At 37.8% G+C, this 24,897-nt stretch overlaps 1 protein-coding gene across 3 annotated transcripts in view; it reads right to left on the bottom strand.

Moving 5' to 3' along the window:
- The window catches only part of NBEA (neurobeachin), a 472,840-nt gene that overhangs the window by 153,282 nt on the left and 294,661 nt on the right, over positions 1-24,897 (bottom strand). For all 3 annotated transcript variants that reach the window (XM_029960860.1, XM_018071249.2, XM_018071252.2), the window contains 2 exons: positions 16,526-16,669; positions 1,648-1,784 (listed from right to left, as the gene is read on the bottom strand). In XM_029960860.1, the coding sequence (XP_029816720.1) occupies positions 1,648-1,784; positions 16,526-16,669 (281 nt within the window). The remainder of the gene's footprint in view (positions 1-1,647; positions 1,785-16,525; positions 16,670-24,897) is intronic.

The following is a 24,897-nucleotide window of genomic DNA, read 5'->3' as shown; positions in this document are numbered from 1 at the left end:
GATACAAACATATTATAATTTAGCTCCAGGTGACCATCAGCAACTGTCATTCACAAACGTGGTTATTAAATGCAATTACAGTTTTTCAGCTGTCAGAAACAAATCTGGTTTTGAAGGGTTTACTATGCGGTGCTGATTTGTTTCTGTTCGGGTTCAAACAAAGCTGAGGACACACACCATGCCCATGAAGCAGTGTATTAAGTAAGCAGTGAGTCTGATAAAACTAGCAATTTGGTACAGGTACTAATAAAGAAGAAAATAAAATTTATAGGTGAAAGCCGGCACCAATAAAATGAACAACAATATTACTTCTGACCTACAAATCCGTTACGAATGTGGTAAGATTGCCAGTTGCACTCTCAGAAATCAAGTCCCTGCGCTCCCAGGGCATTCAGAGGGAATAACATGTGCGTGCCGACAAAACTACAAGCGATCCGAACCCGCCTGTCCGTATCGCACCGCCTGGTCTCTCTCAGGATGCATTTCTTTAAAGCGGCTTTTAAATCAAAACTCAGAAAAACAACGCGAATTTTGATTAGGATCCTAACAGTCAACAAGTGCTGAAAGAGGCCGATCGCCTATGTAACATCCATTAGCAACTATTTCCAGCGGGTGCACTTTAGGGAAATCGTTATATCCAGAAATTCTGACAGACACTTTTTACCCCAGCACTGAGAAGAACGTCCCGAGTTTGACAAATTATTCGCCAAAGAAAAATCACCTTATTGCAAACATTCAGAAGAGCAATTTTTTTGGAAATTATTTATGATATTTCTGCATTAAAAAAACCCAAACCCTTTATAAAAGTACCCCCCTATTTCCTCTCTGCCAACGTTTCCCAGTGCAATAGCAAACAAAGCAAGAGTGATAAGAATAAAAGGAGATGCAGACGAGAGGAGCGCCCTGTTAGACACGTCCCTTCTGTCTGCCCTCCTCCCCCCGTGGCAGCCCCTGCGCCGTTCCCGCGGGGAAAAAGCCACGCAAAGGTTTCCGCTCAAGTCACGCACCCCTGATCTATTGCGGCTGGGCTGCAGGTTTTCACGGAGGGGAGGGAAGGGGAGGGGGGCGGCGCTGGGGCATTGGTACTAGTAAATGACTTCAGAAAGAAACAGCTTTCCCAGGAAGCAAGTCTTCGAGTCCATGACTATTTCCACCCCCACTATTTCCACCCCCCCCCTTCCCCCCCCCAGAAAAATAAGCATTAACTTCCATTTCAGCAGTCAGAATGTTTACAAAATGCGCCGTATTTTCTTATATGGAAACTAACGTTCTTGAAATAACGGGATTCTCCGATATCCTCGGAAGGGGTAAAACTCTCCACTGTGTGCACTGTGTGTCGGGAAGGCTACGGGCTGGGACTGCTGCTCCCTCCAGGGATTTCAGAGCAATTGGCTTAACTACTAAATCTGACCACGTTCATACAAAGGCACCGCGCGAAATGCTGCTGCTGGAAAACCCGCACGCTGCCGTAATAGAGGATTTAACATCATTAATACATTGCGCCTTTTTTTTTTTTTTTTTTTTTTTTTTTTTTAATGCAGCGAAAGGCGGCAGACGGGAGCGGAGTTTGGAAAGGAGGGGGCGGCCACGGCGCACGTGTGCCGGGACCGGGGACCGGGACCGCGACCGCCCGCACGCCGCACTCACCTTGGGGTCGATCTTCTTGAAGGCCGAGTCATCCTCGTCCACCTCGAAGTAGATCTCCGTGGTGGTGATGGAGAGCGTCCCCTTGGCCACCACCACGGGGGCGATGAGCTGTGCCGGCGTGCTGAGGACCACGGGGCCTGCAAAAGCAAGGGGCAGCGGCGTCAGGTTGGAGGCGCCCGGCCGGCCCATCCCTGGTGGCCCTTCCCCTTCCCTCTGCCGAGCCAGCGCCCGGCGAGCCCCCTCATAAACCCTGTTTGTAAACCGCCGTGTTTATTCCCCCCCTGCCCGCGGCCAGCGCTTTGAACTCTGCGGCCGGGGCAGAAGCGAGTTTGTGAGCTCCGGGGTTGCGAGATAAATCACAGCAGAGAAATTTAGAGGGGTTAGGGTTAAAAATAGCTGCCTTTTAGAAGAAGGTTCCCTCTCTTTTCATGCCCTTTTGCTCCTCGTTAACACTATCGCTGTTTATGTGCGATAGTTGGGGCTCGTTCCACGCAGCTTCGACCTGGCAGCGCAGGGTCCCCACGGCGGCGAGGCCGGGTCAGGGACGCAGGGCAGGGCAGCCTGCAGCCCCTGCCCGCCACACCGACCCTGCAAGGCTAGAAGAATTATTTTTAACTCTGGGTCCAGACCTCAACTCCGAAAGTAATGCGAAATATCGTGGGGGTTTTGAGTTTTTTTTTTTGTTTTGTTTTTTTTTTTTTTTTTTTTTTCCTTGGGGGGAGGTGTTTTTGTTTTTTTTATTAATTTATTTTTATTTACACCTACTTCAATACCCCATGCACACGGAGGCTATCATCGCTAAATATATTTACGGAAAGATCATTTTTGTTTCAACTCCCTGCCGCTTATCCATTTAAAATTACCGTTACAATATTTCGCTCAAATATATTCCTTATGAGAGACGTTTTCACGGGCATTGAAAAGATGGGATGGGGAAAACCTGCTGTAAAAGGCAGCCTTGTCCACACAAATTGTTAGGTTTTAATTCAGGAAAAAAACAAACAAACCAAAACAAAAACTTCTGCTTTAATCCAAAAAAACAACAAAGGATTGCTTTTTCACCATCGCATCTTGAATATGAATGCAGTCTGCTGTTAAAGCTGAAAGTGTCCGTGTTTTACAGCTCAATTGCTCTAATTCGAAAAAAATATTATATATAGAATAGTCTTCCAGATTTAACCTCAAAAGCGTGTAGGGTAATTTGTATACACATACATGTATACACAGAGCCACATGCACGCACAAACACGCATCTGACATGCAAATAATAAAAGCTCCAGTATCGAGAAGCTGGGTACATCATCTGACTGATGCACCTTTCAAAACTGGCAAACTGACCATCTCGAGGGATACTAAAAAGGGGTTTGGTTGTTTTACGCAGCTAAAATATCTCCCCTAAAATAAGGGAACCCCTGCTCGGAGGGCAGAGAGCCGTGTGCCTCCCGCTGCCATCCCCGGCCGCTCGCCCCTCCAGCAGCGCGGTGCGGGGGCTGGCGCGGCTGAGCCGAGCCCGGGGCGGCAGCTCACACCGGGGCTAAAGCCACGGATGCGCCCTCTCCTCCTCCCCCAGCACCGCCCGCACATTTTACCACCAGCTCTTGCAAGCAACACTTCAAATTACTCACTTAGCCCAAATTACTCCTGTATCGACGCATCTAACTGTCATGTTGTTAATGCTTTACTTTACTGTAACACCCAATTTGAGCCCTTATTGCACAATATTTTGTCATTTACGCTGCAAAATAAATAAAGAGAGAGGCAGGGATTACTGTGCCTACAGGGGGAAGCTAAACGCAGAGTTTCGGTGACAGCTTTCAGCAGCCCAGCGTGGCAGACGGGATAATATTGATACAAACTCTATTTTCTTTCATTTTATTGTTTTCCATCTCCTAATAAACCGGGGTAGCCTCTTGACCCCAGTCAGCTGATCGGAATCACATGCGCCGGGCTTGCTTTGCTGCTCTCCCCGTCTCGCCTCCATCTTCTCTCCCTCCCTTGGCGGTGGGAAAGGAGCAGAGTCGAGCCAAGCCGAGCCGGGGAAGCCCGGCAGCAGGCTCCAAAGGGCAGGATGATCGATCCGAAACGCCGCTTTAAAGCCTCATCAATCTTCATCTAGGTTGCTCAAGTAATTACGCCCGATTCTCTTGTACGATTACAAGTGGATTTGGGTTTCTATTCCCCAGGCCCCCTTTCTTTGTGTTTACAGAAGGGGGGTCTGGGCAGCCAGCGATTCCCTGCCCTGCAGAAGCCCTTGCCCTGTCAAGCAAAGCGTCCTACCCCTCTTCTTGACCTTTCCGGGCCCACCTGGCCCGCCACACGGTGATGGGCTCCCGGGTCTTTGTGCGGCGAGAAAAGCATCTTTGGAAGATGTGTTCTGGAACTGACCCGGTATTCTATCACTTTAAGGAGGCGTTTGTGGACTTTGCTGAATCCCAGAAGGAAGAACATCAATTTAATCCAATTACCTCTTTTCCCTGGTGTTGTATGGCTAAAATAAAAATAAAGCCACTGGTATTTAATGGTCAAAAGGCCAAACCTTATAATCTGCCATCCAGAAGATAATGGTGTACCCCGGCTACCGGGTGTGCCAGGGACGTGCCCTCACGGACTGGAGGAAGGGGCAGAGCTGCAAAAGCAGGGGCGGATGTGGAGGGAAAGGGAACAGTCCCTTCTTAGCCCATTACTGAATGCAGGGGAAATCGGGGATTTCTGGCTTTTTCCTCCCGAGAAAAGGCTCCAAGCTCCCAGACTGGTACCTTGGCATCTGCCCTGCATTCTGCTCAAATGACACCCTAGATTTGTTGCAATGTAAACATGTCAGAGGTATCACAATGCAACAAGGAATGAGCATTACTGTACTTTCCAGATGAGAAAACGTTTCCTTGTGTTTGTTTTTATTTTCAGTTTTTTAAAAAAAAAAGGTAGAAAGCATAAAAACAGCAGTCAAATTACGTGATTTTGCGGAAGGGGGTGCCAAACTAAGCTTAAAAAAATCTTTACAGATTTTTTTTTCTCTTGAAAGCACAAAATGAAATAAAAAAATCGGTATTAACAGTGTGTCATTTTTACACTTGTCCTTTGGAAATCTCCAATTACAACTTGCAATTCCATAGCATGTTTAAGGAGCACTGAGTCTTTTTGTTGTAGCCTTCAGGGAGCAAGCCAGCCACTGAGAGAATATGAAATTAATCCACTACAGCTATATAGAGAGAGGATTATGTTTTAATCCCCTTTGGGATAGTCCCTGGATTTTAAGGATCCGATATTAAAATGTTTACATAGAGCATAATCAGAATAGCGCAGATTTTCCATATGGCACCGCGCTATCGGGAAGCTCTGGGTCTCCTTTCCAAAGCCAATTGATAATCTAATGAAACAAAAGCCGGGCACACCTGAGCCAAGAGCCGCGGGACGGGCTCATTCGCATTCGGGAAGGATAACGAGCTCCGGCTACCAGCCTCAGTCCGGCCCCTTGGTGGCGGCGAGCTGCGCTTTTCCAGGGGATGTAAATATTCATTTCTAGCGCAACTGCAGCCTCGGAGAAGCACGGGACCGGGGCTGTGCTGCCCGGGGGAGCGGCACCTGGGGATGCTGCCGGGCGCTCCCTGCGCAGCGCAGGAGCCGCCGGCGGCACCCAGAGCGTTTCGGGGGAAAAGCCAACCTGTGGCTGCCCAGCTTCGCCCAAGAGCCTGGGGTTTGTGGAGGTGACACGCGTCTAGGGCGCTTGTCAGCTGTTGGGACGCTAAGCAAAAGCACCTCTTTTTAAGGATCTTTTCGTTGTCTCTTCCACACCTCTCCGAAGTGATCGGGGCATCCCGCAGCAGAGAGGCAGCGACCTACCAAAGAAGTTCTGGCCTTAAAACGAAACTAGACAACACTTCATATCCACAGGTCTTGCAATCTGTTCAAATTGTGAATTTTCCCCTTTGCCTGATCCCTGTGGTCTGCACATGTGATTTACATTTCTAAAATAAACGCTACCGCACATATACATTTTAAAATAATATTTTCTTTCCAAAAGTAAATGATTGTGAAATTAGAAGGTCCCAGTGAATAGAAGCAGAATGTAATCTCCCTCCTCCTCTGTGTAATTTTGTTAAACAGAGACTTCTGTCCCTACATTTAGTTCTCCTATCTTAGCTCTTGTATTTTTCAAGTTCAAGTAAAGCAACTCAAGACAAGTGAAAAGTTCTATTAGGTTTAAAAGTTTGCTATGTCCTAGGGCAATAGCAGTAAAATTATACCTCTTCAGGAAAGCTCCCAAAGAGTGGTATTTTGAACTGGTAATTACAAACATTTTCATAAACTGTCATTTTTAACTGTAAGAACTAAACGTCTGTTACATTCATGAGCCTGAAGATTATACCACAGGTATATCTACTTAGAAGATTTGGCACAATTACTCCTAAGGAGGATAAGGCATATGCTTTTATATGCTGATTTACAAAACCAAGAAATTTAGCTGCTGCAGACCTAGAAGTCTAACTTTTAAAATAAAATTTTGGTGGTAACTTATAGATGAAAAAATATTTGCTGGGACAAATACTTTGAATTCATATTCTATTGGTTAGGTCAATTTAATTTTAATTTTACAATCTACTGGTTATTACTCTATAATCTACTGGTAATTACTCTGAAAAAAGTGGTGGATATTAACATATTTACTTTTTAGCTGACGCTATTTTAAAAGAAAAAACATATAAATCTTTTTTTATATATACATATATTCAACATAGATTAGCTGAAACTAATACTTTTACTATGTAAAATAGTTTGCATAAATTACAATTTGTAATTTGATATGATACTTAAACAAGAATTTTAAATACTACGAATAATTATTAAAAATCACTTGCAAGGTACCTGAAATAAGACAACTGAAATTCCCTCAGTACTTTAAAGCCAAATGGATCTGACTCTGAGTTGTATTTAAAATGAGTACAAATTCTTATACTTGAAGCAACTTAGGTGTAACATATGCTCACGCACACAAAAACTTCGGTTTCGTGTAATATAAATCACGTAGCATGGAAACAGAACGAAGTATAGGCACCAGAAGCCTTTGGGAAAAGCTCTGTAGTCTGAAAAATATTTCAACCAACTAACAACACTAATATAATACACGCAGTAACAATAACAAGTAAACAAGGTAAGATTCCTAAAAAACAATTCACAGAATTTAGTTATTTTTATTCCCATTGTCATCATAAATCTGATTCAAACTACCCTTTAAAAAGATTTCTGCAGTTAATATATTGAACTTACATGAGGATAGTTGCCCCCAGTTTGTTCTTCTCTACAGCAAATAAAGGTAGTAACTCCTTCACTCAAGCCAAGGCTTTTACAAGAGTGTACATATAAAGCTCCCTTTACACATTACTTTCAACAGTTTCAATAAAGATAATTTGCACAACTTTTTAAATGCAGAAAACCAGAATGTAAGTTTAAATATTACTATAATCTTGGTTTTCTCTTCCACTACTCAATAACATCCCCAATTCCTCTCCCCTGTTTTCAGAGATATTCAAGCTTACTTTGTTGGCTTTTTACTCCTTCACAATCATATGTTTCATATTGTGAGAGAGGGATTGAATTTTATTGTTTGTCTAAATGTCATTGCCAGTGTGAATAGGCCTTGATATTCAAAATTTTCCCCACTTTTCCCCCCTTTCCTCCATAAAGCATGTAGCACTACTACTACTAACATCAAAGATCAACTTCAATGGTCTTTTTCAGCAACAATGACTAAACAATTACAGCAACTCAATTCTCTTAAGTGGTTGCCATAACAGCAAGCAAATGTGTGTGATTAAAAAGAAAATGTAAGTAAAAATAATCTTACATATTACAACTATGAATAAAACAGTAAGAAATAAATACATAGTTTTGATGAAATTATGAAAATAGTTAAAGATAGTGTTGCTTAAGAAGAAAAACAGTAATTTTCTCTCAAACATATACATACTTTCCCATATATTTGAACTGAGACATATGCACCTTCACAGATAAATTATTATAAATTATATTATAGATTTATATTATTATATATTATATATTTGAATTCCCTACCTTCCTAGTCTCATTGAAAGAAAAATACAAAATAGCACTTCTTCCCAAGGGAAAACGTTTCTCAATATTCTTAGGAATAAGTATCTCTCTGTGTCATTCAAAGTATGATAGAAAGCAACCACTTAATAGAACAGTTACAGAATATGCAAAGACAAGCTCAACACCATATCAAAGTCAATCTTACTGAATCACTGAAGGTCCCATGGAACAATTAGCTGTGTGTCAGCCTAAAGCAACTCAGAAAAGCAACTTTTGCCCCCTTTTGCAGATAAAGTCTGATTTGCACTGTGACACACATGAGAACCTTTGAACTGTGCTGAAGCTCTGAATGGCTTACATGGTTTTAGTATTTTTCCAGGATGTGTCCAAGCACCAACCTGCCAGATGATCAGGTATTAATAATAATCAAGGCTCCTCTTAATGATTCACATCTGGCCAGAAATGTAAATGTTTGGGATAGGGACCTCACTACTGCAATGCACACATTTGCCACTTCAAAATTAGATTCATGCAGCGTGCTCTGCCTGCAGCTATATTTTGGAAGGACTGAGTAAATTAAGATGTTTTAGAATGTAAGAACTTGATTGCTAAGCAGTGCATCCAGATGTGAGTATACTACAGAAATGCAGTATGACCTGCACTAGCTTCCTCCTCATTTTCAGGTAAAACTTATGGTACATTTTCAACCTAGAAAACCTTAAGGGATGCTGAACATGCCCACATAAGGGACAGTTTTTCTCTCTGAGAAAATCACTATAGCTGCCTATTTAATCAAAAAGTAACAAAACCATACCTTAGAAAAGCATATTTAATGTTCAAAGAAGAAAAGAGAATGCAGAGAGAGCATCCCGCTATAACAGTATACCACTGAAACAGGAAATTGTGATAATGAGTCAGTAATTCAAGGGATCAAATCCCAGTTCCCAGCCTGAGTGAATCAGACTTGGCAGGTTCTTACACAGTCCAGTTTGTGCACCTTGTCAAGCCAATAGAGCTCAATTGATTAGAAATTAAAGGAAAGATGTGAGCCTCTCAGCTTTTATTTCTTCTAGTCTCCATTCTAGAAAAACTCTTCAAACTGTAAGCTTTTGTACTTCTTCAGACCATAGTGAACAGAAATATTATGTTCAGGTACCTTGTGGTACTTTAAAGTTCACTTATTTGGATACTAACTCCTATATGTGCGTGGGAACAACAAAATAAATTGTTGGGTCAGCATCTAACTTGAAAGGTATATTTGAAAAAATTACCTGAGGTGCAGTAGTTGTAACTTCAAAATTTTCTGAAACTACTAGTATCTCTAAACAACAGCAGAACATATAGAGAATGTTTTCTAGTGCAACTGTGTCTACTCATTGACTGCACGTTTCGCTTTCCCAAAGTTGTGGTACTTCCACAAAGGTCCTCTGGTACCTAATAAAAGGAGAAGTGATGTGGCAGGCTCTGTCATGAAGACTTCTTTCCTCAACAGCCTGAATCCATTGGTGGAATTTTATTGCTTCTGAAGTCCTTACTCCTGTTTAAAAGTTTCTTCAAAATGGCTTCCAGGTACAGAAGTTACAAAGATAGAGGCTGACAGAGGATGTTCACATAAACCTTTTTTGGAAAGACAAGTCAAAAGCATGGGATGAAGCTATCTTGGGTACAATTTCTGGTTAACGAAACCAAGACTGTCTTCTTGATAGATTTTTTAGTTTGCTTCTATAACATCAGAGGGGGAAAAAAAATCCTTCCATAGGCCAATGAAAGTGCTTAGTTTAAACATAGGTACTGTTAATACAGTTCTGGGTACATTCCTATCACTAATCTAAGTTGGCCAGTCCCAACATATTTTTATGAAGATTACAGGGATTTTTGAAAGGGAACCAGCTGCATAGTGAAGATGAAAAAAGATGCAAAATGATGGAGTCTCTATGCCTAGGCCCATCTTTCTGCAGTCTCCTATATATCAAGTAGCTAATCAGCTTGATCTTTTATCAGTTAACCAGTTCCATCCAGGGTGTGGTATCTTGGGACAAGGGAGACAGATCTGTGAAGTTGTAGGCTCCACTGTAGTCTAATTTTGCAGCCTCAGAGATTTCAAATAAAAAGTTTTTCAAGTTATGGGGGAAAAAAGGAAATTTAAATAGACATATCAGTGGACAGTAAGAGCACATGAAGCACTCTCAGAGCAACTCATAAATACAATTCTAAAGCTTGGAAAGCAAGAAATTTGGCTGCCATTTTAAAAGTTGAAGATGCTCAGCTCTTAAGTGGGTGTACTAAGGTACAAAGAGAAGAGGTCTTAAAACTGTGCTTAGAAGCACTATCATATGTGACTGACAAACATCCTATAAAATATTAAGCTATTCTGTATAGTAATGTGGAAAAAATGACTAGAATAAACACTGAGATGTTTAAAAATAGTATGTTATAGAAACTGGGCCTTTTTCTTTTTCAATGTGAAAGCCAACTACATATCAAAAGTATAACTGCTTTCAGTTTATGCTTCAATCTATATTCTAAATTAAACTCATACAAATATGTTTTTCTTTTTTATACTTAGACTTGAGGATCAAAATCTGAATATATAATATCATAATACCAGAAACCACAGAAAGCTGGCTGAACTGAATTTCCATGTTTGGAAGTACAAGGTTTGTGTGGTTACGTATGTATCACAGAATGGGAAGTGGAATCACTCTTCTTCCACATTCCTGTCACTTTCCCAGACAAGAAACCCCCCCAGTGAAATTCCTATCTTGAATGCTAATTTGCAAGAATAATGAAGTTTGAAGGGAGAGAACTACTCAGTAATGCATGCTGAATTCAGTGAATAGTTTTCACCAAGAAGCTTGAAAAACTAGGAGAAATATTATGACTTTTTTGGTGTTTTCTATTGAAACTTTGAAATTTGTTTTTTAACTGATGTGTGTGCACATATACACACATAGTTTCTTAAAGAAAAAGGCATAAAATATGGCAAAGCTTAAGGTACTTTAGTCACCTTCAGAGAGAAAGAGAATGTGAGAGAAAGAGAGTATAAGAGAGAGTAGAGAGAGAGAAAATGGGAAGAAAGAAAGCTAATAACTACTACCTCTGACTCTGGAAGCATTTTGAAGTGCAAGCTGTTATAGCCTGAGAGAGAAATATTAGGAAGCTAATCACTGTGTACTTGCTACAGTCCTTCCTGGGTTTCCCCTGTGGTTGCTGCTTTCTGCCCCCTGGGGCACCCCAGACCATCCGAGCCCCTGGTGTATGGATGGCAACTGCTGCAGTAGAAGGAGAGCACGTGGCAGACAGCAGGGCTCTCCAAGCCTCTTGGGAGAGGACACACCAGGGAGGGAGGAGAAGGGTTGGAAAGATGAGATTACTCTGGTAACCACTGTCATTCTTTGCTCTCCAGGAGCTGAGAGGGATGACAGTGATTCCTCTCCTCTGCTCCTAAACTTCCTGGACAGGCTGTGGTCACTGCTGGAGATAATATAATGTGCTGTTCGGTCCTTTAAGCCTATTACTCTAACAGCAGATAACATAACAAAACTTTCTCTGGTTGGCCCCAAACAAATTATTTTTTTATATTCCCGCAAAATCTAATAATTTAGAAATTCTGCCTTCTTTGTAGAGGCTCTAGTTTTTGTTCCTTTTTCTTTTAATTAAGAAAATCTACTGTTTGTCTAACACCATTAACAAAAACATGAGAAATAATCCTACATATCTTAAAATCATTTTGAGATGGTAACAGAAGAAAATGCAAGAAAATATGCTCCTTCATTACTCCTTAAGAATAGGTTAAAAAAAGGTGACAACAACATTGCTTACCAGAGATTGTCTACACTGGTCAAGTCTTATAAAGAAAATTCCATGTCAGACTTTGACCATAAGAAATATTACCGTAACTCAAAATATAAATGTACAACTATGAAATGCATAATATACATATAAAGATGAGTCAATCATGTTTAAGTTTTCCAACAAATACTTAATTTGCAAGTTTTTAGTGGCTTTAGATGCAGTTCCTTGGTGTGTTTGTGTTTTTATTACTGCATCTGGTCCTATGCAAGACTTCAAAATAATTTCAGAAATGTAAATGAGTTCTTTGTTAGAACTAGGAATAGAAAATTTCCCTATGGGCTAAGTGATTTTTTTTTTTTAACTGCTGTGCAATTTTAACTGTAACTCTATGTAGTAAACTTTTGGCACTCTTCCAATTTCTCTAATGACAGCATCAAGTACTTTTTCAATTGGAAAGTGCTCAAAATTATGATGATTTCTGTTAGTTTGTCTGAAATGAGACAAAAGGCTTATTTTGCATAGGCCACAAAACAGATGTTGAAAATGTTTGGTTACCACCAGTTTTGTCTGGACTTCAAACAGATGACCTGGAAGTGAAAGGTCTTATATCCCATTAATAATAATACAAGCTGTCAAATCCTCATGACCTAGTGTGTTCTTTAGCACAGGGCAGTGAGCCAACACACTCAGCACACTCTCAAGAAGTCTGGATAGAAGGCTTATCACATTTAGTTCTCAAGCCAATGTGGGCCAGCTACTCTTGCTGGCTTGGACAGAACATCAGCTCTTGTTTAACAGTAATAATGCTGTTTTCTAGAAATATTTCTACACTGAAGTCCAGAGTTTCTAAAATTAGGGCAGTGGTGGGATGTTGCAGCTCCCTCAAACCTTCCTAGCACATTTGCATTGTCTCCACCTAGAGACAAATGTCCAAGAAGAAGAGAAGGTTCTTTAGTGAAGGTTAAGATACATTAAGACTAAGGTGCATTAAAGTTAGTAGCTTTCTTTGTGTTTACCTGGATGAATTGCTAAATCTGCTCATCTAATGGAATGAATAACATAAATTTATTCTTACAAGACTGTTGAGAGGCTGTAATTCACCATGGCTGATGAGGAAGTCAGATTCTGAGTTGATTGAGCCCACGCAAGTAACCAGACAGATGCCTTCCAAAGCCTTTTGTCTTCCTAAAATAACCCAAAGCCTCATATCCTCCTATTTTTATTTCCTTTCTTTCTTTCTTTCTTTCTTTCTAGAAACTACTCTTTTAGAGGGTAGCAAAGGACTGTCAAGATTGCTTTGTTTGGCTGGGACATATTTGTTGTTATCACCAGCTATATGACAAAATAGATGAAACGTGCTCCAGTTAAGAACATATATCTTTCAAAAATGTCATTAAGGCTAAATTCTGCTCTGAAATGCACACAGACAAGTCTCAGTAAGTCAAATGTGTCCTTGCAAAAGAGAAGAGAATGTCTTTCTAAAATGTAAAATTCATAAAATTGGAGTGGATCAACATTTATTTTTTAATGATGTAGTTTACTACAAGATCGGTGCTTTAAAAAAAAACAACTTTGGGAAAAGAAAATTCAATATCTAATAGAACATATTCCCCTGTAAGAATGCAAGCTTACAATATCAGAACACATCCACATACTTTTCATTCTGAAAAAATCACCTACTAAGCAGGAGACAAACTGTTAGCAAATTTACATTCTCAGGATCTTAAGAGAAAAGGTAAGTATTTAAGAGCCCTACTGCAGCTTTAGGAAATATAAGCAGAAAAGAAAAGGCCAAGAGTTAGTAGTATCAATTTACTACAGTGGGTTTGATTGTATTACCCACAGATTCACAATATATTAGGAAACTGTTAAAATTGACTGGGCTATCTCAATCATTAGTTCTAAGAGAGATGTGACTTGCCTCTTGAAGTGAACAGTCTGGGAAGAAAAGGAGCTAAAACTGAAACAGAAACATGCAAAATATTTTAATATGTAAATGCTGAAACAAGAACAAAGTCTTTTGCTAACTCATACTGTAAGACAGTTTCAGTACTCCTTTGGTTAAAAATCATGATGCAAACTTATAAGTCATAATTCTAAACTATAATAACATGGAATCAGATTTTTATATTTTATTAAAATGTTGCTTAATATAATGAAATCTGACCAACTGCAATTGCAATATATGGAATATAAGATTATATAATACAAATATTCAGACTAAAATTATTTAAAAATTCTCCATCCCATATGCAATTTATCAAAGAGAACTTTACACTGATTTGTGCCACATGGTTGATGAAAAACTATAAAGAGTCTCTGGAACAAAAGGTATGCACAGATAACTTCCTAAGAACGATCTCAATCTGTTTCAAACTTTCCTTTATTTCAGTTTTAAGTTCACAAATAAAAATATTTTATTATTTATATTCTCTTAGTTAGAAATTTTCTGAAACCTAAAGTCTCATCTGTTTAAAATGTGCCTTAGTTAATGGAATAAACAATGCTAAATTGTTTTACTAAAACGTGGGCAATCTTAAATCAATTGAAACCTGGTTTATAAAGATTTTGTTTAATTCCTGTCCTTTACTGAGACAGTCCAAATCGTTGTAAACCAGGTTTAAATTGATTTAAGCTTTAAAGTTAAATTGGAGGCATATCTGAATATAGAAATTCCTATGTGTCATTCCACTTTGAAAAGTAACTAGATATAAATGATGCTGTGCTATACCATAACTTGATATATCCCAAAGATTTCCTGATCGTGTATACTGAACTATATATCTCTTTAGAATTAGACAAGAATGGACAATGTGGCTCTTCAGAGCCATCAGAAGTTGTTCTAACCTTCTTAGGCATAAAACCTAACTTTCTTGCCTACTGTTTTCTTGATTTCAGTTATTGGACTCAAGTTTCAGAGTCACATTCTATACATTGAAAACTATATGCAAAATCATGCAAAATTGGTAGCTAAACAGGGGGTATTGGGGGATTCAGGTTTTTTTGGTCAGTGGGCAAAATTTACAGAAGACACATATGATACTGTGTGTGACTATTAACTCTCAAAATCACTTCAGCTCCAAAAATGAGTGAGAGTCAAGTAGCAAAGGCTGCAGTTAATCTAATAGTAAAAATCAGATAGTGGAATGTAGGTTCTTTCTGAGAAGTTCACAGGTTTTGGGTTTATCCCATCACCTCACCACACTTGGAAGCAGTTTGCTTGCTCTATTAGCATTGATGGGGAACACAAAGTCATCCTGCCAATATTTCAAAAGTTTATTTGTTTCACTATTGTTTCTGCTTTTGCAATACTGACAATATCTCCCAGTTTCTACAAACTGTAAAAGCAAAGGACTAGAATGACTGTGCCATGTCCTGAAGGAGAAGGGAATGTCATCCAGCAGTGACCTCCACATTAATACTTAAGGACACATTAAAATACTAGGTCTTTGCAGAGGGAGGTAGCTATAAGGATTGTATTGCATCAGTGTGTTTGAACAAAATTGCAGTGTTAAGACACAGAGAACATCATAGCTGACAGATTTTCCAAACAGGGTAAGAATTTTTCATGCCCACTTAGCAGTTTTAATCAATATTTCAGTGTAAATGAATATTGCTGCCTTTAAACAGCTTTTTAAGATACTTTATGCATACTAATTGGAAGTACTGTTCTTAGATATAAGAATTTAGCCAAAGCAGTACTGAGTTTTTCCTTCTAAAGGAGAAAGGGACACTGATCAAATTTTCCCACTCATAGTCCTGCTTGATGCACTACTTTATTGACTTTGGACAACAGTGTCTCAGCAATGGTTAGCTGCAGATTGAGAAAGCAAGCAGATTGACATATTAACTGTGATAAACATATACTGATTGTTGCTCCCAAATAAAAGCATTTATTTCCCTCCTCTGCTCTGCTCTAGTTTCAAAGTATGAGACTAACTTCCACAGAGGCAATTTTTTTTTATTTGATTGGGTGTTTTTTTTCTTTCTGTTTTGCTTTGTTTTTATTTTTATTTTTTAGTCATCCATTTATGATCTTGGCTTTGCTACAGACTTCTACTATGGAATCAGAAGGAAGCATAGGAGCAAAGACAGATATTTTAGAAATTCAATTATGAAGAAAAAAATCATGACATTACAAAACTTTCCCTCAGTGGAGTAGTTTAATAAATGTATTCCAAAGTAAATTAATCTAAAAAATTTCATACCGAATTTCATAGTTCTCACATTTTTATCCTATCTGAGAGTGCATTTTTGACTTTTAACATGCCTTTATTTCCAGACTACTTCCCCAGGAAAGGTAGTATTGCCTCAAGACAGATCTGTAACAGAACCTGCTAGAAGACGGATGAAACTGGGATCTCACTGCATCCTTCACCCAGGGAGAAAGGACCAGAAGGGCTGTCTCGTGTGCATATTTATGGAGGGTTCATTCCCAGCTCGTATGCTAATTAACAAAGTTCATAGTTTGGTTACAGCTTCATTCTGTCTTAGTCCTCGCTCAAAATGGGCAACCTTTTCTCCTGCTATGACAGATGGGTTGAGATACTACAGATCCCCCAAACTCCATCACTGCGAGAAGTGGAGGCCAGGAGGAGTGTAGGTGTCTCTCCACAAGCTGTGTGGCACTTGGGAGCAGGTCATGAATGCACACAGCCACACTCTGACTCACAAAACTGAGTTGTAAAATTAGTCTGCATTTCCATTTAAAAAGATAATTAAAAAAAAGAGTTTCCACAGTGGTTTTTACAGACTTTTCAACAAATCACAGGCAGTAATAAAGGCACTTGAGGTATTTCTCACATCTTTGCTCAAAGACTGTACAATGGGCAAATGCTTTGTAATCAGTTCCCCTGATTATCGGTTCCTGGAAGTAGGGAAGGAGTAATAAAATCTAGAATACAAAGAATCTGTTCATACTGCAATTATATGCTTAGCTGTCAATACTAAGACACTAACCATAAAGGTTAAGAGCTAACAAGTTTAAAAGAGCCTTTTTGGCTCATATCTTAGTTCTAATGAAAAGTATAATTACCTGCAAGGTTATCAATCTCTTTCTCTTGGAGCAGGCTAACAGCATCATCATCTCCTTCCAGCATAAGTTCTGTTTCTGCATTCTGATTTACCACAGCTTGGCTTCGGAAAGTTTTCTTTGACTTCACTACATCCTCTTCAGTGCCTAAAAAAGTTACAAATGTTGTGAATTTAGCTGAATAAAACAACCACAGTCAAGTAGTAAAAAAAATACAGTATAAATCATCTTTATCGAAAAAGGGAACAAACATTTTCTAAAACTTTACCAAGGTTTACAAAATATGCAGTCTTACTCTTTTTTCTGTCCTGTCCTGAATAAAATACAAACTGTTCTGCAAAGACCAAAGTTCTGGTTTTAATAATTGGTATTTACTTTGTGCTCAGTGTTGTTCCATTAGTTTTCCACCTGCAAGAAATTCAGCAGGAGTTTCTCTTGGGTTCCTGGTGCCCCGACTCTGACTGATCTCTGGGAGAGCACACCACCTACTTGAAACTAAGAAGCTGCTTTCAGGAATCCAAAATCTGTCAGGATTTTTTTCTTTTGAGATAGGTGAGACAGGATGGTGAAGTAGGAGATGGGTTATCTCAATATACAGTAACAACAAGGGAGGCTATGCAGAAATTCAGAAAAGACAGAAAAAAGACGAGCACAGTGAGAGAACTTTGGTGCGCATCTGTGTGTGTGTTTTTAAGGAGCACAGTAAAAATGTTAGTGTATGGACATGTGCCAATTACCCAAAGGTTATCATGGGTAATACTCATTTTTCTTGACTACAACTGACTTTTTCTATTCAGCCTGATGGTTCCTTATGGCAGGAGATATACCTTATTACATTTTGGGAAGATCAAGAGTTTATTCTCATGATATAAAAAATTAATCATTATTTGGTTAAATGATAGAATCATAAGTATTTTTCATATAATAAATAGTTTTCATGTAACTGTTGTGACTTCCTCACAGGATTTTTTTTCTTAGCTGGGTATAGGTCATAAGTTTTATTTTCAGTACTATGGATTCACAGTAGCGTCAGGTAAGAAAGCTTTCTATTTTTTTTTTCTTAAACAGAAAATGCTGCACTTTCACCTTGGACCATACAAGACCTGGGCATCTTCACTTCTATTAACCAAGAAATAAAATCCAAAAGTAATTTCTCATTTTTGTAGGATAATTTGGAAATTTGCTTCCTACTAAACTACAGAATGATGTGTGAAATCTGAGCAAAACCACGCACATGTGGATTTTGTTTGCTTTCCACAATGCCTGAACTTAAACAGGATGAATTAGAGCATAGTGCTAATGACATCAAGGTTGTGGGTTTAAACCCCATATGGGCCATTTACTTAAGAGTTGGACTTGATGATCCTTGTGGGTCCCTTCCAACTCAGAATATTCTGTGATTCTGTTTCTGTGCATACTACTATGGCAGATGTAAAATGCTGAGGTAAAGCCCAGAAAGACTCATGGTCTCCTACTAATACAGAACAACTAACAGGAATATAGTAAGCAGATAGGTTAGTGAAAATAGATACATGAAATGGAGCTGATGTGTCAGGCAGTTTTGTTATTACAGTCGGGAAGGTGTTAAGATTTTACCTCCTACTCTCATAATTAGTAAGAGTCTTTTAATTAATTTGTGCACATCAGAGTCACAGGATATAAATAAAAATGCTAGAGGCATATTTTTCTGTGGGTGTGTTTATTCTGTTTGAAGATCACTGTTAACATGCCACTTGATATGGGACTTCATCACAGGTTGAGATAACTCATGTTTACATTGCCTAATATTAACCTCTTATTCAGTATTGTTATTACCCCAATTGCTATTTCCGAAACTATATTCTGAAACTCTGAAAATGTAAAGACAAACAAGTAAGCAAAACCCCATTTTTTTCCCAAAGCTCAAAATTAAGGACAGCATGTCTAGTCTTCCTGTTTGTTGGTGTCTCCATTACGTCCATATTGATAGTGATTAAGACAATGCTGCTCTATACTAATATGCTGTGTTTTGGTGTGTTCAGTTATTAGGCTGTGATCATTATTTCACTTGCATAGGTTTTTTACTTAATACAATTAACTGTAATTATCTGTCCAATATAAAACTGGATCAGTTATCTAATGGTTGGAGAAGTTTTCAGTATCATGTGTAAGATTTTGGGGTTTTATGTTTGGTTTGTATTTTTTTTTCGTCTCTAATTCACAAAAAGAAGCAAGAAAGGTAGGAGCTTGGAAAAACACAAAGAATTAATGTGCTGTAACAGAATTTCAGTTTTAATACACCAGAATTGTCCTGAGTATTTAATGAGTAGGTCAGGATCTTGTTAAAACTGTGTTTACAGCATGGGAGTTTGACACAAGTAACAGCTCCTGTTGTGAAGCATGTGACATTAGAGAAGACCAGGCCTGAGATGAACTAACACAGTGAAGGAAGAAAGCATGAAAACAGTGTTCTCTTCCTTTTTGGTAGTTCTAGTGAGTGTTATGTAAGTTTCTGAGCTTTATAAAATGTGATAATCTTCAAATTAATTACTCGAAAAGTACTAATCTGGTGTAATCTTAGAGTCAACCATTTCTGTAGTAACTGATTATGACAATTCTTTAAAATTATTTATGCATGAAAATATATTTTTAAAATTACAAGAAAAAAAGTCCAAACCCCCAGATTATTAATAACACTCAAAATAACATCATAAGAACATGAAATTTGGGGTATTTTAAATCCCTTGTGATGAGGGTATGAGGTTATAGAAATATTGCCAGACACAGGCGTAAGAAACATGGTGGAATAGAAGACATTAAATTAGTTTCACAAATTTGGAGCTTAGCAATAAGACAAATGTTTCTAAAATCCATTCTGGTTCATAATATTAAAAATACATTTATTTAAAGGAAATACAGTAAATAGTGCTTCTTTGTCTTGATGGAAAAAAGCTCTGGTTTGGCTGTTGTTAAAATTTATCACTTTGTTGAGTGCACCTCAGTTTTGCTATACTGTACCAAACATTTATCTAAATGAAAGTGTACGAGACCCAGAGTTGCCCTTCAATCACTATATCCTTTATGAATTAGAGTTCCATTTATCAAAATTACAGCAAGAGGAGTAAGGTCTCACAGGGCTGTCTCATTACAAGGCTTGTAAACACTGTCCTTACAAAGAAATGGTTTAACACCTAACAAATCAAAAAGTGATTGGGAATAGAATTTATTTGAGATCATCTATCTTCGGAAGACGTGCTGTACTGAGTGCACTTCGTGGCCTTTCTACCCATTCATCAAGAAATTAACAAGCGAATACCACAGACCACCAGATCTCCTTGGATCCTGAAATGTGAAATACGTTCAAACCAGATCTGTCACAGATGTTCTATTTTTATATTTCAAGATGACTTCAAAAAGGTTTAAAAATAAGAGAACCTCTACAAGTAAGGGTAAGAAGAAAAACAACTCATCTCTTTAAAACCAGACAACAAACTGAATAAAAAATTATATGACATAAAACTATGTCTAGTATTGTTAACAATGATATAAAAAGGAGAGAGGAATAAATGAATACTTGATATTTCAGTGTGTTTGGAAAAAATCAAAACTTAATTTTTTTTTTTCAAAGCCCCAGCAAAATTATAATGAAATTAAATCCATGTCCAGATATTTAAATCTTTTTAACACACAAGGAGTGTGTTAAAGACACAATATGAAATAAATAGACTTAGTTCCTAAGTCTAATTGGAAAATGTTTCAAACTCATTCAAATAAGAAAAAAAATAAAATTAAACTAGATGTCATTTCAAGAAAGCAAGGTCGTGACACTGGAGCACAGAGAACTGGAATTGGCAGATGCTATCAGTTCTTGTCCTTGTCAAGTTCCTTCTGAAGGGATGTTTTAAGGGATAAACTTAAGGGATAGACTGGGATTTGGAAAGGAGCTTTGAAATAACCAGCAAAGTATTTCTTAAAACTACATTTTGCAAAGAAATAAAAGGAAATAAATCACTCAGGTTGCACCAAAGTCCAGGTGAAGCTGAAACTCAAAGGCTCTGTCTTAAACGTATTTAAAGAAAATGTACGTATAGGACTAGACAAGCTATCAAAAAAAAAAAAAATCCCTCTTTTGTTACACCTGTTTTCATCTTGATTATTTTTGTAAATATGCATGTTACAAACTGGCTCCCTACAGTAACTTCAGGATAATTGAAACCAGCTCATCTTTAGAAGAAATTAAAGAAACCAACCACCACTCTTTTATAAAACCTCAACTTCCATGGAAGGATGTGTATTTTATATATCTGAAAGGTTGTATGAGCTGCACAGTAAACTTGTACAGTATTGCCAAGAAATTACTAATCTCTTTTTCAGTAGCATAATTTTTCCTTAAACAGAAATTATTAAGCATTCAAGAAAACCTCAAAACAACCACAAAACCATTACCGAAATCCCTCAAAACCTCATACTTTCTCAAGAATAGGAGAATCTCACGCTAACTTGCAACTACAGCCCCTAGAAGTATTTAATACAGGTAATATTTCATCAGTTGGGGATGGACAGGTGGGTATTTTTATTGTAACATTTGAATTTTTGCCACTCTACTTTCATTTAAGTCAATGAATTCCCAATTGGGTTCTGTAGGTCACAACAGGTTTCTAGGGATGCAATCTACTTTTCAAAGACTTTGTAAGTGCCCAGATCCCCCTAAACTGATCCTAAATAAAACTTTAAAATTATCAGTACAAACATATTGTTGATTACATTTATGCTTATGTACACGTATTTCATTAGACATTACACTAATTAATACGCTTTAGTTGAACACAGTGAGGGAGTTTTCTGTTCTCTCTTTACTTCTATCCATTTATTATATATTTAAATTTGGTGTATTATACTTTTTCTCTCTGAATTTAGTAAAAATGAGGCTAAAAATATGGTTAATTTTAAGAAACATTTGCTTGGTAATACTGTAACCAACAAAAGGAGACTACTGCTTCTTATAAAGTTGTTTCCATAGTTTACTTCAACAAACTACCGATAAGGCAATTTATGCAGTGAGTCTTCTTTGATCTTTGAGGAGAGATGGCAGAATGGAAAGTTAACCTCATTTTAATGTTACCTAAATATACTGACAGGAAATTCTAATGTTTCCAAACATCTGGAAATCTGCTTCATGGGATGGTGTTCTTCTTTTCTATAAGAAATCTTTTTCATATACTGTCTTTTACAGTTTTATGTGGCTTCTAAAGGAGTATTTTAACATAAGTAAAGTCTGTTCTTTTTACAGTAAAATTCTGCATTTAATTAAAAACTCTCTTTTATAGTGGCTAAAGTAGAGTTTTTGTGAAGCTTAGCTCTCCTCAGAAACTTTTAAGGGTAAACTTGCTTTCTACTCCTTACAGATCACTGGAATGTACTGCTCTGTAGAACACTGTTTTCCTTGCTGAACTTTAATCCCATAAGACAGTTTTTAGTATTTTATTAATAAAGGAATTCAGAATTAGTTCCTCACAAGAGGCTACCTGACAGGTTGTGATGTGAACCATGAAATTATATCACAGGTAAAATATAATTTATCAACAGAGTTTGAAAGAATAAGGCTTTTTCTTGAGAGAGATTTTTTTCTTTTACAGGAAGAACCGAGCTTACCTATGCACAGAATTAAAATGTAACACTACTATTTACCTTTTTTTGTTCATTTGACATTAATAATAGTTGAAAATACTTAGAAAAAAGATTTGCTAGATAATCTTCTTGCTTTATATATTCTAACAGTTTAAACTCCTGCTATCTTTGCTAATCTTTCCTAACTTGATTAGGTACCAGTACCCTTGCACAGTCACAGTTATGCAGAGCAGCTGCCTAGGAGTCTGTAAACTGACCTCTACAAAACCCAGTAAGATTAAATCATCAGCATGGTGACCACTCCATCTCAGCCTAGTACCTTTCCATACAACTACAGAGCCAGCCCTCCTAGGACTGCGCTCATTCCATGGGAAATGTGCCCCAGGTATTCTTGGGTCTGCTCAAGAGACCAATCTGGCTTTGTGTAGCAGCCTGGTGCTGGTATATCACGATGAACTGTCCCCACCTGTGTCTGCTGGAGTTGCTATTTAAATTGCAATGTGTTTCTGGAACTGGCAGCTTTGACTGGCATATAATTTAGTTTCCCCAGAGAATCAGAGAAGGGACTGTTAATAAAGGAAAGCTGGTTTTAATAGATTTAATAGAAACCAGAGAAATCTAAATCACATTTTCATTATTAAAGATCTTTGAAGAAATGAGGGAGAAAAACTATGAAAATTGCATAGAAATTAAAAATCGCATATATTTGTACTGGAAAATACTTCCACCAGAAGTAAAACCAAAGCACATTTTTATTTTCTATAATAAATACCTGAAAATTTAATCATAGACATTCTATATACCTAATATCTGACCAAATTATCTTCTTCATGTAAGTCATTTATAAATAAGTACTTTACTGCTGTATATGCTTTCCTCTTTAAAATTCTCAGGTATTTTGCATTGTAAAATGAGACTGACACAAGCTATGCCACTGAGGAGACTGAAAATACAGGCAAGGCCAGAATGAACACATTTCTCAGATGAGGTTGAGGCTTTTTAAACAACACACACTTGTAGTTAAAGTCAGAATGTTGTATATTAATAAAAAGATCCTACATAAAAATAAAGGTGAACGTACTATGGTGGGCACTCATTATACTTTTTAGTTTACAGATAGGAAAACAGATTCAGAGTGGTTGTGAAATTAAGTTTTAGAAGTTGTCAATATTGTCATTATATATATTTGAGATTTCAGGAATTCTGAGCATAAGAGAAAGGACCCTGCAGTGATTCAGCACTGACTGCAAACAGCCAGTAGGTGACAGAGTCAGATATGCCCAGTCCAGCAAACATTTCAATGTATTTCAGGCTCCTGAAAGGCAGTCTTCATTCTGACTGGAACCAGAGGAAGTCCCTCTAATGGGAACTTTAAAAAGTCAAATGTTTATATGTGGATTAAGATGTAGTTTGCCACTGTAACTTGTACACACAAGAATGGATTCATATTTCATGACTGATGACCTCTACAAATCCCTGACAGTTTGAAAGGCAGTACCTTGGCATATTCTGATAAATTAGAGAAAGAAACCAAATTCTGCTGTGGATTGTTTCAACAGGCAAGGATGATACGCAAGCAAAACAATTAAGAGCAATTAAATTTTCCTAAATGTCTTTCAAGCCATTTTACAAAACTACAGTAAAAGCTGAGTGGAAAATACCTACATCACACCAACAGTTATTGCTCAGTGCAAAGGACATCAAGGACACCAGCAAGTAAGAGAATTGGATCAATATTAACGTGATTTTCATTTCATGCTTCCCCAACTCCAGTAAGCTGACAATATACTCTGATTATGTGAACTGCCTCTGAGTAACACAGAAAAGGTTATTAGAGCAAGAGGTGGAAATGGAATGCACTTTTTATATTGACAGGTCTGCTAATAGAGTGTACTGATTTTCAAAGCCATGCAATGTGTTTTCACAATTTGGTTTTGACAGCAAAAAGGAATTTCATTTATCCTTAATTCAAAATATTCACATGTAAGCAAAGGTTTCTTAAGACAGGCCACTGAAGAGGGTAATTAAACTATTTCAATAGAAAAATTCAATTAACAGGTGATAAACAAAAGGTGATTGAATTTAAATATGTATGACATGATAATGAAATAATGAAATAAATCTGCTAAACGAAGCATTCTATGTTTTTGAAATAGCATCTGATAAAACCTTTTTAAGATGACATAAAAGTGAAAAATACCTCTGTGTCATGTCTTGACATTCAGGCCGGGATTATGTCTAGAAAGTTTTAGATTAGTTCCTAAGCACACATTCTTCAGAAAAAGCCATGTTCTGACTACATTTGCTTGCAGACCCTAAAGCCAGGATCAATGTTGTCAGACTTCTAAAGTGGCACACTCCATACTGAAGAACTGCACCCACATATCCTGGCCTTAATTTTGCTCCCTGCTCCCAAAAAATTCTAATTGAAAAGGCTAATAATGACAAAGAAAAGAAATTCTCTTTGGAAATACAAACACTTGATAAAGCAGTGGCATGTAAGGTATGTCATGGCATCTCTCAAATTCCATGAAATGGAAGTGGCATCCCTCTCTATGGAAGGGGAAATGGAACTAAATTATCTTTAAAGTCCCTTTCAACTCAAACTATCCTATGATTCTATGATTCTATAATTCTAAGAAATTTGATCTTAACTCCCATACTAGGGTATTCTACCCCAAAAATTCTAACCCTTACCTAATATTTAACAATTAGTGCCTCCAAACCATGGGATTGGTCCAAACCTGAATATCTTTAAAAAGAAAGTA

This window comes from Manacus vitellinus, unplaced genomic scaffold (genome assembly GCF_001715985.3).
Source record: "Manacus vitellinus isolate BGI_N305 unplaced genomic scaffold, ASM171598v3 scaffold_2_pilon, whole genome shotgun sequence".
In the NCBI taxonomy this organism is placed as follows: domain Eukaryota; kingdom Metazoa; phylum Chordata; class Aves; order Passeriformes; family Pipridae; genus Manacus; species Manacus vitellinus.
Note: the sequence above shows the minus strand (reverse complement) of the source record. Positions and strands in the feature narration are given on the sequence as shown.